The following is a 14,694-nucleotide window of genomic DNA, read 5'->3' as shown; positions in this document are numbered from 1 at the left end:
CTGATTTTAGTGAAAATGTTTATTCAACACACCTATTTTTTTCTTCTTTCTCTAATCACTTCCCTTGTTTCCCTAATCCTTCTATTTCTGCTAATAATAAATGCAGGTAAAATGTTCAAGTCATTCTTTCTATTGGTATGCCTTTAAGAAAACTTGAGAATTGACCAAGTAAAAATCATACGTAGTTTTTAAAGGGTAGAAGGTGCCATCAACTGATCCTTCATTTTCTCATACATGACTATCAAGCCCTATACTCCAGGTCTGTATTTTCTTCCACTTAAGCCTGGAGTGAAGTCAGACAAATAACAGGCAGTTGTCATAGAGGATTTGTTACCATAGGTTAAGTAGCGTAATTTCACAACTCCGACCACTCTAAAGTCTAAATGTTACACGGCAACGAAGAACACACACGTACCTGCTCAGTATACATGCAGCAATCAGCAGGGAGAGAAAAGAAGTGAATGAAAACACAAGATGCTTGGAAGGGCTCTGTCATTCCAACCAACTTTCAACTCCTACCCATCTTCTTAGAAAGTCCAAGGCAGTATAAAAGTTCATGGGATTTGGAGTTACAACCTGGTTCAAATTATTCTTCCATCACTTACCAGCTGTGGCTATTGTATTTCCTTGTACAATGGAGATAAAACACCTGCCTTCAAAGGGTCGGGGAGAGGATAAATATATGAGAATTTACCTAAAATACCTAGCAGTGAACACAAGAAATTGCTCTATAAATATATTACCTTCAGAAAGTACATCTTGCAACTTTCTAGCATGCTGCCAGATAGGGCAAACCTAAGATTACTAGTTGAATAGTTTAAAAAATACAAACTGTCAAAATGATTAAAGTCATCCAGTTGTAAACTTAGAAAAAGAAAAAAAGGCACTGAAAACCAAAGTTATTAATCATCATAAATTAGATTAAAAGCCTGAGAATGCTACCAAACATGCCTTCTCTCACAATTCTATCAATAAATCTGAATACAACCTAAAGATAGGCTGTGGAAATAGTTAACTATATGGCCTTGGACAAGCTGCTTAGCCTCCTTGAGATTTGCTGAGAGGTTTTAAATGAAAACATATGTAAAGCACCAAGGCAGTACTGTGCATAATACAAAGCCAGTTTTCAATATTCGATAAATGTTAGTCTCCTCCCCCATTCTCTAGTTTCCACTCAGTTCTACCATCTTATCTTTATCAAGGTGCAAAGACCTAGATCACACAATGACAAAGGAGGTCAGATATGAATGGAGGGACAGACTGATAGATGGGACTTTGGCCAGATGTCAAGTCATACCAAATCCTGCCTCTCTGGTTATTCTTTTTAAGGTAAGTTTGTATATTGTTTCATCTTTTGCTTTACTATGCAAAAGAAAAGGCTCCAAACCTGTTTTGCACTAGATGGGCTACCGAGGACCCACTTGTCAAATACTTAAAGAGGACCCTTTACGGGCAATCACTATGTTGGCAGAACATCTTGCTCAATAGCACTTGGTTCCATTGTGAAATACATATTCTCAAGTAGTTACTCTACCACCTAACGCTGTACCTAGCTTTCAAGTGCAAGTGTCTTCTAAGAAGGACTTGAGAACTTACAGGCACAAACCCTTTGAGAGGGGCCAATAGTGCCTACTGCAGTAAATCATGACTGAGTACCTAGAGCTCATCAGGCTGGGTCTGTGTTCAGCATTCACGTGTCCCCTCAATCTGAACACATCACTGGACTTTGGGCCTGAGCCTGGTTCTGTTACTTTGCAACCTTGTGACCCGAGACCTTGGGCAACTCGTTTTACCTCTCTGGCCTCAGTTTCCTCAACTATAAAACAGGAATGACGGAGTGCAGTGGCTCATGCCTGTAATCCCAGCACTTTGGAAGGCTGAAGCAGGTGAATCATCTGAGGTCAGGCGTTCGAGACCAGCCTTGCCAATATGGTGAAACCCAATTCAAAAAATTGGGTGTGGTGGCGTGCGCCTGTAATCCCAGCTACACAGGAGCCTGAGGCAGGAGAACGCTTGAACCCGAGAGGCAGAGGCTGCAACGAGCCAAGATAGTGCCACTGAACTCCAGCCTGGGTGACAGGAGCCAAGATAGTGCCACTGAACTCCAGCCTGGGTGACAGCGAGAGTCTGTACATACATAAATACATACATAAATCAGAGATAACAATACTTACCTTTGGTAAAAAGGTAGTTTGAAAGTAATCAACCGTACCTTAAAAGTCATATGAGTAATATAAATGTATAGTTATTATAGTAAGAACTTTGTTTTCCTCAAAAAACATATAGACTAGAAAGCATATAACCCTTTACATTTAAGTACATCTCGTCTTTCTCTGTCAAATTTTTGCAGAGGAAAGAATACGGGCCTCAGAATTCCACAGTTGTCTGTGTAACAGTAGCTCTACCATTTTCTATATAGCCTTGGACGAGTTACTTTAATTCTCTGAGCCTCCATATTTCTCCCGTAAAACACAGACAATGGCTATTTCACAAGGTTGATATAAGGTTGAAATGAAATAGTATCTGTTACGTACCAACCATGGTTTCTAATGCAGTATAGGCATTCAACAAATGAAGATTTGTTAAGCTGATACTAAAAATGACATTTATGAGGACAAATATGTTTAAACTGGCTCTTGCGGCAATTAGAATATTTCAGCACTTGTATGCCAACACTCCAGAGTTGAAATTCTTAAAAGAAATACTCTTCTTATAAGGGTAGAAGGATTGCAAATGATTCTTTATCCATCTAGAATTCCTCGTTCGATTAACCTAGAGGCATCAACATCACAGCATCTATCAGAGGGCCAAACTAATTTTATTTAAAGTAGTATCTATTACACTAGGGAATAATTTCCAATCCATATTAAGTAGGGACATTCGAAAGATGCCTAAAATATTTCAAGATTCTGGTAAAATTTCCTTAAAGTATGAAAAACTGATATAAGCATTCGAAGGAAAAAGAAATTTAAAAGAGGGAAATGGTGATAACATTCGTGTCAATCACTGAGTTATGCTCTCTACATGAATTCTTTTATTTCTCAAAGCAACCCATTGAAGAAAGTCCTCTTATTATTGTGTTACAAAAAAAAAAAAAAAAAAAAGCACTGAGGTTTGGAAAGGTTAAGTGAATCACCCAAGATAAATAATACAGTTTCACAGAAGCAGACCCTGGATTCAAAACCAGCCAGTCTAACTAGACTCCAATCTACTAACTTTAATTCACAGAGAACTACAATAAATATTACAAAACAAGATATCTGGTAGACCAATCAATTGGAATTTGGGTTTCATCGATCAGTTAACTCTAATTTTAGTGATTTCATTATTAATATATAAGAAATTTTCAAATAGATTATCTAAGAGTTTAACGAAGTATTTGCACAAGTATTTTTTCAGTTTCAATAACCTTGTGATGTAGGCACAATAGGTATTATCCTTAAGAGAGAGGAAGCATGAGACTGAGTGGATAGGTGACTTTTTCCAAGTCACACTAACTACTAACTAGGTAGGCTTAGATTTTAATTAGCCTCTTCATCCCTAAGCAATTCTGCCATGCCATACTACTATCTTTCTCCAAGCTGAAATACTTATAGCACCTTTATTGGCTCCACAAAAATATCCAGAATCTGTATGACAAATAAGCCCTAACTTTTCATATTGCATATACTAGAGACTGGGTTGTCATCCAGTAAGTATAGTATAATCCTTTATTTATGAGATTAAGAAATCAAGGCTTAGCGAGGAAAGTTTGCAAATGGCAGAGCCAAAATGCAAACCTAGGTTTGACTTCCAAGTTTGCACACCTAGTCACTACTGGAGCTGCCTCTTACTCTCAAACTCCCTCTTAACCACAACGTGGGTGATCCACGTCCCAAGATTTCTACTTTGTGATGTGTATGTAAGAGATCTGCCAGATCCAGTAACATCCGGCCTAATACTCTCTTCTCAGATAACTACGATGCCACGTTTGTCTGATGTTGTCACTTCCTAGTATTCATGAAACCAAGAGCCTGCAAACTAGGGTCTTTACCTATTCACTTCAAATCAAAGGAGATGATTGTCTACCTAAAGTAGAAGTAGGCCTACATGTTTTGGGTACTCTTCTGGGGCTAAGATTTCTCAGGCAAGATAGAAAATTAAGGAAAGGGAAATAAGAGATAACATATATGTCAATCATCGAGTTATGCTCCGTACATGAATTCTTTCATTTACTTAAGGTGAAACTTAAATACAATGTATTTAGGATCAATTTTCAGATCACAAATGCATCCATATTCATAATGTAAGATCTAAATATAAACTGAAGCAAAAAAGCAAGTCAACAAAAGCTCTGCCTTCCCTATCACTGAACTAAGTGAAAGTTAACAATCACAGGTTACAAAAGAGGGAAACTGTAAAAAATGTCCTGAATAGTTATTACTATCTGGAAGTCCAAGTGTTTTCTAAAGGATGGTAGAGAATCTTTATTATCTCCAAGAACTGCTAATCATAATTTTCACAGAAGACCTGGTTTATCAAAATAGAGTGGCAATCAAAATAAGTCTTGAACAAGAAACACAAAAAGAACTTGGGCCCTAACCAGCCCAATATCCTGACTCCCCACTCCCCACCAAAATTTATAAAGCAAAAAACAACGTAAAGCAGCAAGGAATTAAAACAACAAATGTACTTTCGAAGGGCTATAAATGGGGTTAAATAAGCTTGAATTTTCAGTAAAGTGTAGAATACACTGGGCATGGTGGCTCACGCCTGTAACCCCAGCTACTTGGGAGGCTGAGGTAGCAGAATTGCTTGAACTGGGACCCGGGATGCGGAGGTTTCAGTGAATCGAGATCTCTCTACTACACTCCAGCCTGGGCTACAGAGTGAGACTCCATCTCAAAAACAAAGCAAAATAAAACAAAACAAAAAACATACACTGTGACAATTCTTAACTTTCTACAAACCCCTTTGTGAATCTCACCAACAAATGCTTTGCTCAGAAAAACATGCGTATGTTTATCTATAATTTCAAGGGATGTAGACTCTATGAAGTCTATTCTTGGGCCACTTTTTACGAATCCCAGGAGTGGAAGGAAAGAGCTCTGGACAGCCTTTTGGCTTCTATTTCTGGCCCTGCCACCTTGTTATCCTAATTCAACAACTTTGTCTCTCTGGATCTCAGTTTCATCTGTTAAAGATTTTTTTTTCTTTTTCAGGCTGAATAGTATTCCGTTATGTGAACATACCACGCTGTTTATCCATTTATCTGTGATGGACATCTAGGTTGTTTCCACTTTTGGCTGTGTGGGGGAGGTAACAGACAACATCCATCCATCTATCTATCTATCTATCTATCTATCTATCTATTTTTGACAACATCTATTTATGAGGCACAATGTGATGTTTTAATCGATGTATACACTATTGAAAGATAAAATCAAGCTAAGTAACATATTCATCATCTCAGCTACTTGTTTTTTGTGTGGTGAAAAATATATTCTTCTAGCAGTTTTGAAATATATATTATGCTGACACATGTTACCACGTGGATGAACCTTGAGGACATTATCCTATGTGCAAGCAGACAGACACAGAAGGACAAATGTTGCATGATTCCACTTATATGAGGTACCTAGAATGAGCAAATTCTTAGAGACAGAAAGGAGAACAGAGGTTATCAGGGGTTGGGGGAAAAGGAAGTTCTGTTTGGGGTGATGAAAAAGTTCTGGAAACAATAGTGGTGATGGTTACGTAACACTGAGAGTGCTGTCAGTGTATCAAATGCCACTGAATGCTGTACCCAAAATTTACTGTTTTAACCATTTTTATGTTACGTATATAGGGAAAGGGGAAGGAAAGGAGAAAAGAAAACCAAAAACAAAATGATGACAATTCTTGTTCCTTTAGCAACTGAAATTCTAGCAAATTCTACTAGAATCACACTCAAACTGATTTGGGACAATCGCCCCCTTTCCGTTTTTTAATTGCTAGTTATGACTCAGCACTTTTTCTAAGCTTCAGAACAGTAAAATCCCAGGATTCAAGAGAAGCCTTAGATCTGCAGCAAGGTGCTCATCCTCTCCTATCTGGGTCCTCTACTTGGAGATTTCTCAGGTTGGTTTTCCCTCACCAATCTACCTTCAAAAGGAGATAAGTGGCTTTCCACATGTAACAGAGGTAGTACTTTAAAGCAAGCAAAAAAAGTCCAGAACAAACACACTCTAGTTTCCTTAAAGCTATGCTGCAATAACAGTCTTGTGACATCTCCTCCAAGGATATAACGAAGCTGTTGTAATCACTTTATTTCCCCATTTGGATGGCAGTCCTTAACCAACTCTGCTTCCCAGCAAAAAATCAAATTTAGAGGAAATTCATTTAAGCATCACAGTAGTTATGTGGAGTTAACTGTTTCAATTTCTGGAACAAGGCCTCTCTTCCTGAGGCCATGAAGCCAACAGTAGAATGAATCCAATCATTGGCCAGATGGGAAGTGTGAAGGAGTAGAATGCATCACTCCCTGGAATACTGTCTTAGGAGAGCTCAGGTATCCAAAGCTCATTTGAGGTAAGTGCCCCTCCTACCAGCACCGTATCTGTAGCACCCATCACAAAGCTTTCTGCAAAGAACCATCTGTCTAGCATGACAGGGAAAGTTATTAGCTTAGCAATTGAAGCAAGAAAAAACTGTTTATATAACCATAAGTAGCATTACATTCTGAGATCTCTTCTTGGTCCTTCCAGACTATATACACAGCTAAAAATGGTAAAACATAAAGCACAACTAAATTAAATTTGACATGAGCAAAATATATGAGAATTTGCTAATACTGACTCAATTTGCAAAGGTCCCTCAATTGCTAAACAACACAGATCCAAAGGGGTTTATACTTGTTCAGATAACGTGGTAGAAAAGATAATAACCACAAAACTATTCGAAAAATATATTAAACAAAAGAAACTATTCTTGAAACTTATTTATATAAACAATCCAATAAAAACTTTTGGCTGCTCTAGTGCATTTATTTCTTTATTTATACAAGAAAAAAAAAGAGCACTCTTCAAATGTTTTGACTAACAACCTTCCTCCAGAGAATTTTTAAAGAGTCAGAAAATATAATAATTGGGCCTAAAGATAGACAGGATTTCCTACTGCACATTTCCAGGACAATTCAGTTGCTTTTATTGCTGTTCATATGAAGAAACTACTGCTCTCAAATTTTATTCACAGAGACTACATTCAATCCAGAACTTAAATGTTTACCATAGTTTCTGTATGCAATTATAATATGAAAGTACTGGTTTCTAATTAATAAACTCTTTTAAGTCTTAAAGACATATCAGAAAAAAATGTATGACATAGGAAATCTGTTCCCTCCTGTACTAAACCAAGATAAGCTGTATACATTGGTAATGTTATGCTACCTCCACAGACAAGGCTCATTCTGACTTTTGAGTAAAATAGTAAACTACAAGAGATAAGAAGCAGAGAAGGCAGAGAGGCAGAGGAGAGAGAAAATGGTAATATGACTTACGTTTCTCTCTGACAATCAAGTGGTTAGCAGGAGCAAGCTTACAAACCCACAGCAGAAGGCAAGGTACAGAGTTGCAGACTCACACTGAGATGCCATGTGGGCGGTACTACTATGAACGGGGGTGGGGCTGGGGATGAGAGGAGAGAAATAAGGAGAAGGAGCACTTACTCGGTTAGAAGCTGGTGCAGCTTGTGATAGCCTCGCTCCAAGGCCAAGCTCACAGGCGTCGCCCCTTCCTGGTTGTGGATGCTCAGAGCTCCTCGGCCACCTGGCTTCTGCAACAGAAACCACGTCAACCTCAGCAGTCCCAGCCGCACAGCAAAATGCATCAACGTCTCACGTGGGCCAGCATCTGTAAATGGGGGAGAAAATGAACGTTAAGTGAGGGGAATAGGAAAACAAAAAGCAAACAAACATAAAAACAAGTTACGTAAACACCGCTGCCTCCAAGTGCTTAAGACTGTAACGTTAAGCTACAACATACAGTGTGAGCAGCTTTATTGTGGCCAGGTAGAATCAGCCCTCGAGTAAAGGCAAAACAAAGCTATAGAAAGTATAGGAAGCACAAGCTTCAACAGAACATAGCCCTGCAAAAGAGAATCAAGCCATTTCTATATTCTGACTTAACAGACAGTGTTTGTTCAACCAATGTCATAGGCAGGCATATAGACATGATGCCCCCAATACACATTTTTTACTCAAATAATAGAAGCAAATACAGCCCCACACAACATGAGGTCCATCGGGAAATAGCTGTTAGGACTTAAATGGGTGTATCATAAAGGGTATAATTACTTTTTATAAGAACACCCAGACAGGAGTTGGCTAAACACTAAAAACAGGTTCTGCTTGTTCAGTACACATGGGGCTTTTTATTCCTCCACAATAAAGGCAAATCAAATTTCTGGCACTGCCAGCTTTATTTATTTGTTTAATGAGAGGAAGAAATGCATCTTCTGGCACTTAGTAAGGAAGACTAAAACAATCCACTAATAGCTGCATAAAGGAAAACATTTACTTCACTTGAAATAAAGGCTTCCTCTTAGTAAACTGAGTCACTCTGAAAGTGATGGAATGAGGAAGGGCTTGGAGTCAGACAAATCTGGGTTCGAATCTGGCATTTACCATCCGTGTGACAAAGCATGATACAGGTAACATCTCTGAACTTCACTTTCTTCATCCCTGAATTGAGATACCAACACCTCACTCACAGAGTTGTAACAAATGAGAAGACATGGGTGAAATGCTACTACTATGACTAACTGTAGTAGATACTCATTAAATGCCAGTTCCTCTGTTTCCCTGCTCTCTTCACTGTCCTCCTGGACTTCAAATTACATTCAAGGTTCACTAGCCATACCCTCTTTCTCAGCAGCCCTCTCATGCCCAACCTATGATGACAGGAACTAAGGTCCCTGCAGGGATGTCACATATGGCCCCACAAGGCTGTATTACACTCAACTCCAGGGAGTTGTGAATGGCACCCTGGAGTTGTGCCTGCCTCGGCTTAGCTATCATCTCGCATTCTTCGTGGCTTCCCACGGGTCTCAACTTCTTCACTGAGCACTCAGACTTTTTAAACCCCCCAGTGGTTTTCTCCTTACTGTGAAGTACTCCAATGCTTCTATATGAGAGTATTACAAAGGAATGAACAGATTTTTGAAGGTGTGATTTTAAACTCAATTACAGTGTTTCCAAATGTCATCTGTTTATTAGTCTGGTATCCCTATTTCTAAGGGCAATTTCCTTGGAAGCACAATTTTCCACATTGTATCTTTTCCCTTCAGAACTGTATATACGCTGACCAATTCAGGATTTATAGGGTGTTTGAGCAGAGGCACAGGGCTGGAAAGGATATACCCCAGAAGAAACAACTACATGTGCAGGTACAAATCTTAATAATCAACACCTCTGAACAGGTGGCAAGACCAGACAAAAGGACAAATAGAATCCTCACAAAAGATCAAATAGCACCATTTACCTTGTGCCTTACCGTTGTTCTGACATCTTTATCAAAAACAAAAGAGCTAATAAGGCACTAACTAGGAAACGTGATTTTTTAGAGGCCAGTTAATTCCAACTTGGAAGCAGCTGTCTCTTTACCACGCTCCCACAACCACTCTTCTGATCTGTATTTGGTTTGAATCGGCTCAGCATTTGCGTAGAAATCCCAATAATAAGGCCATGCACCTGTTCAGAACCTGACGCCCAGACTCCTGCACTACATCCTCTCTCAATTTCTTAAAGTCTTAGTAACTGGTACCCTACATCTGCTTTTATGTAGATCCTTTCTGAACATAACAGATTACAAGAAAACAATGGAGTGAGGACCTGCTATGCACCTTGCACTGAGCTAGGCAGTTTATGTCAACTTTTTCCATTCTATCTTCACAGTAACCCTATGATGTCTGGTTATCTTCATTGTGGAAATGAAGGTGAGTTCAAATCAGGATTTAAAATCGCAAGTTCTTCTGTCTTGCATCTTAAAAAAAAAAAAACAAAACACCTTTTCCATTACTCCCTTTTTTGTTGGGAAATAAAAACAAGCAATCATACAATCAAGCTAAGTTAATGTGGTTTAAAAAGCACCTTTTCATGTTTTCCTCCAACATTTAACTTTTTCAACGTACACATATAATTGAAAGAATTATACAGCAAATAACCAGATACTCAACTACCTAGATTCTACAATTAATGTTTTTCTCTATTTGCTTTATCACATATCTATCCAGTTATTCTTCCCTCTATTTCCCCATCCATCCAACTTGTTTTATGCATTCCAAATAAGTTGAAAGTATCAGTCCACTTCACCATGCATGTAATTAACTAGCATTCAATATGTAGCTACAATTTTAGGTGATTTATATATAATGAAATGCAAATGGTACAGTATACCCCTTTGATAAATTCTGACAAACGCATATACAACTCTATCAACATACAGAACATCACCAACATTCAAAAAAGTTAGTTTGTGCTGCTTCCCAGTTAATCCTCTTCTCATTCCTAGAGTTAAGCACTGTTCTGAATTTTTCACCTGTCTTAGTTTTACCTGTTCTGCAACTCCATATATAAATGAAATTATAGAATATATATTCTCGTGTAAGCCTTCTTTGATTAGCATGTTTGAGATTTGTCCACATTGCTGCACACAGTAGTACATTCCCTTTTATTGCTGAGTAGTCTGCCGCATGCATATACCCCCAGTTTTAGAGAGATTCTCCCATTAATTTCTTACACAAATTTGTGAGATTGAATTTACTGGATTCAGGGATCATGTGAATTAGGTTTGTAGAAGAGGCCAAGGTGCAAAAGGATAAACAAATGAATATATGAATGTAGCCTCCTTTAGTCTGTGCCGTTTTAAGAGCATGAAAGCTTCCATCACTGCTTTTCTTCCTTTTGTCTGTTTAAACTGCAGACAGCTCAGTAATTTCAGATCCATCTCTGCTCTCTATTCTCTGTATTAGTACTCCTCTGTATTCTGAGTTATTCAACTTTGTTTTTTAGATCACTAATGGCCTTTCCTACAACGTCAATTGGGTCCTTTGTCCCCAGTGTGAATTAATTGTGCTTTAGGATTCTGGATGTTTGCATTACTTTTGCCAACTCACTTCCCTTCCATCCTTGTCCTCATCATAACAGCTTTTGTGCAGATGTAATTAAAGCCCCTAACCAGCTGATCTAATAAGGAAGTTTATCCTGGATTATCTGGGTAGGCCTGACTGCATCAACTTAAAGGCTTTAAAAGCGGGGCTGAGGTTTCTCCTGGAAAGAAGCGATTCCACTCCACCTGTGGAGGACAGCACCAGCCTGTGGCTGTGGAGCTCTATCCCACCCACGATCTCCCCTTCCTGACATGAAATTTTGGCCCACCTTGGTGGGCTGACTTTGCCCATGACCTTCCCTCCCCGTCCTGCCCTACGAATTTTAGACTTATTAGCCCTCACAATCAAAGGCACCATTCCTTATAAAAAACCTTAACATATTTCTCCTAGTGGTTCTGCTTCTCTACCTTGAACACTGACTGATATAAAACCTACTTTTCTCCTGGCTGTCGTCTCCTCTAATTTCCTAATAAATCTGATCTAACTGAGCTCTTTAAAGGACAAATGGGAAATATCATATAAAGCGTTTTTTTGTTGTTGTTATTTCTTACAGAAAGCACATCCTCAGAGAATCTTCCATCTGAATACTTATGATACTTTTCCCTTTTCTGTATGCTGTAATGTTATTTCATAGACCTCACGTCGGCTGGATATCCTGTTTAGCCATACTTAATTGGAAAGATCTCTGTAGGCTTAGCTTCTACCCACAGAGGAGGAAAGTGGAAAGTGTCTCATGTCCTGCTTTCTATTTACCTATATGCTGGACACACCTCTCACACACCTTCCCTCAGATCTGCAAAAAAGCTGATGTGCCTAGTAGGCATTCAAGCATGATGAGCCTGCTAGAGGGGTGTATATTTTTCAAATGGTCAGATTCTCTAAGTAAAATGCTCTAAGTTCTGAGGATCAGTACAATAATGAAGGACTACTTTCCTAACCCATCAATCCACCTAGCAAGCCCTGCTCCCAGTACTCTTTGAATCCATTCCTATGATTCCAAAGTCACCATTCTTTGTACTATGCTGGACAACCTCTTAAAAAACCTAAAGTCCCACATTCTCAGCTGCATGTGAAAGGAAGGAGAACAGGCCAGTGTGAGAAAATGCAGTTGTGGAAAAATGAGACATGTAACCTTGTGACAAAAACAAGGTTTGAGAGGCAACAAAACCTTTTGGAATTCAAGTCCTGACACTACTAGTCTTGGGATCAATAAATACTAATCTTCTGCCAAGAAAAAGAAAACCACTAGCAGTTTTAAAATACGTTATTTTCTTTATAGCAGTGATGATAGCTGAAAAAGTACACAAACAATAATGTAGCTAAGAAAAAATTTTTATGAAAAGCTACCAAACACTTTGAAGGAGGGTGGGAACTAAACCATCAAATGATTATGGTGGATGACCTGTTAACCAACATCAGATACACAGAACTGGGAATACACAGGTCGTTCGTGGTGTAGTTTTTCCTAAATCTGTCTTCCTCCTCTCCACCCAGATTTCTCTTTGGGGGAGAATTCTTGCCCCCAAAGATGATCAGATCTTCTTTTCACTTGGTTATACAATATCGTGAGTAAGAATGAAGATTTCCCGCAGGACATTTCTCCCTGCTTCCCCTAGAGCAAGTCCACAGTGGGCCCACCCTAAGTTACCTGGGAGTTATGCTGATTGCTACTGCACAAGGAAAACCCTCCTAAGTTTACCATTTTCACCAACCACCCAGCTGAGAAACTAAGTAAGACTTGGAAAACTCAGAGAGGAAAAAAAATATCCTTGCCCCATCATTCACCCTCCACCCAGATGAATCCTTATCACCTGAATTTAAGGCAGAACTGTGGCAAAGAGTACAATGTAGAAGCTTGTTTATGTAACTAGGGATCAGAGAACACTTGGAAGATTTAAAATGATAAACTCCTTCTTGTTCATAAAGTCAAGATTAATTTTTCTAACAAGTAAAACATCAATGTTTTGCATCTCTAAATGGTACATTCAAAATGAATAGCTTACAAATTAGCACACATTATCAGAATACACATTCCTCCATTTCACAGATGAGGAAATTAAGTAACAGAGTAAGTATTTTGCACAAACTCTTGCAATGAAGCCAGGATGCAAACAAACTGACTCCAATGCCCATGCTATTCCCACTTAGCAATAGCAAAGTTAAAACCCAGAATTCCTAACTTTATGCTCATGGCTGAAGTTCAGGGAGACCATGAAATTTATCATGTGTAAATGTTTGCAGGTAGGCACCTATAAACGTTTTTTTCTGAGGAGAAATCTAAGCAATTTCCAAAGGAGTCACTGACCTGAAGAAAGCTAAAAAGCAGTGCGCCTAAACAACTAAAAGAGTAGGAGGATTAGCCATAAATCTTACATACTACTTTTTGTAAGTGTTAAGCTAGAATACCTGTAAACATCCTAGCTTTCAACAGCAAGAAGTCCTATTTACCTGTATTACCTCAGGCATCATGCCTACTTTGTCCTTTTTTCCTTTAAATATCTATTCAAAAGTATTTGATATGCAACTCATTTATTTAAACAGACTATTCCATTACATTCGTCCCTCAACAGCAAGCATGACGGACTCTTAACTGATGCTACTTTGCCCTTACTGTACCCAGTGTTCCTAGATTCTAATCAACAATGGACAGAACAATGTGAACTGCAGAATGTGAACGGAGCACTCAAAATCAGATTCCTGATCCCAGTTGTTGACTTAAAGGCAGTTCCATCAAGTCACTTCCATGCATTTCACCTTGCAAAGTATACACCTAACTTACACAATTTCTTTTGTAATTGATTATTAAATATATGTACAATAAAATTCACCTTTACAGGGTGTACATTCCTATGAATTTTAACACAGGCATAGATTCTTATAGCCACCACCACAAACAAGATACAAAACAACTCCAACAACCCAAAGAATTCCCTCACGATAGTCCTTTGCAGTCAGATGTTTCCCCCACTCCCAGCCCCTGGCAACTACTCATCTATTCTTTTTCCATAATTTTGCATTTTCCAGAATATCATATAAATCGAATCATGTAGCAAGGAACCTTTGGAAACCGACTTCATTTTCCTAGCATAATACATTTAAAAAGCATCCGAGTTGCTGCACATGTCAACAGTTTGCTTCTTTTGCTGAGTAGTATCGCATTATATGGATGTCTTACAGTTTGCTTCTATATTCACTCAGTGAGAGAGATCTGGGTTATTTCCAGTTTTTGGTGATTATGAATAATGCTACTATGAGCACATCTGTGCACAGACTTTTTGGTGACTGTAAGTTTTCATTTCTCTAGGATAAATACACAGAAGTGGGATTACTGGGTCATATGCTAAGTGTATGTTTAACTTTATAAGAAACTGCCAAATTTTTCTAGAGTGGTTATACATTTTGCATTCCTACAAGAAAAATGAGATGTTCTTCATCTTTGCCAGCACTTGGTATTCTTCATTGTAGCCATTATGATAAATATGTAATGGTATTTCATTACGGTTTTAATATGTATTTCCTTAAGTATTCATATGCGGTTTGGCCTCTGTTAACACTGCTTGAACAATTTTG

The 14,694-nt window shown here is 38.5% G+C and overlaps 1 protein-coding gene across 10 annotated transcripts in view; it reads right to left on the bottom strand.

The window, feature by feature from the left end:
- Positions 1 to 14,694, bottom strand: part of AKAP13 (A-kinase anchoring protein 13) — a 248,043-nt gene that overhangs the window by 181,857 nt on the left and 51,492 nt on the right. For all 10 annotated transcript variants that reach the window (XM_064366197.1, XM_064366198.1, XM_064366200.1 and 7 more), the window contains exon 4: positions 7,685 to 7,868. In XM_064366197.1, coding sequence (XP_064222267.1) covers positions 7,685 to 7,868 — 184 coding nt within the window. The remainder of the gene's footprint in view (positions 1 to 7,684; positions 7,869 to 14,694) is intronic.

Source organism: Aotus nancymaae, unplaced genomic scaffold (genome assembly GCF_030222135.1).
Source record: "Aotus nancymaae isolate 86718 unplaced genomic scaffold, 86718_ANA_hifiasm-v0.15.2.pri h1tg000064l_0, whole genome shotgun sequence".
Lineage (NCBI taxonomy): Eukaryota > Metazoa > Chordata > Mammalia > Primates > Aotidae > Aotus > Aotus nancymaae.
The sequence above is the reverse complement of the archived record's forward strand: the minus strand, read 5'-3'. Positions and strand labels throughout refer to the sequence as shown.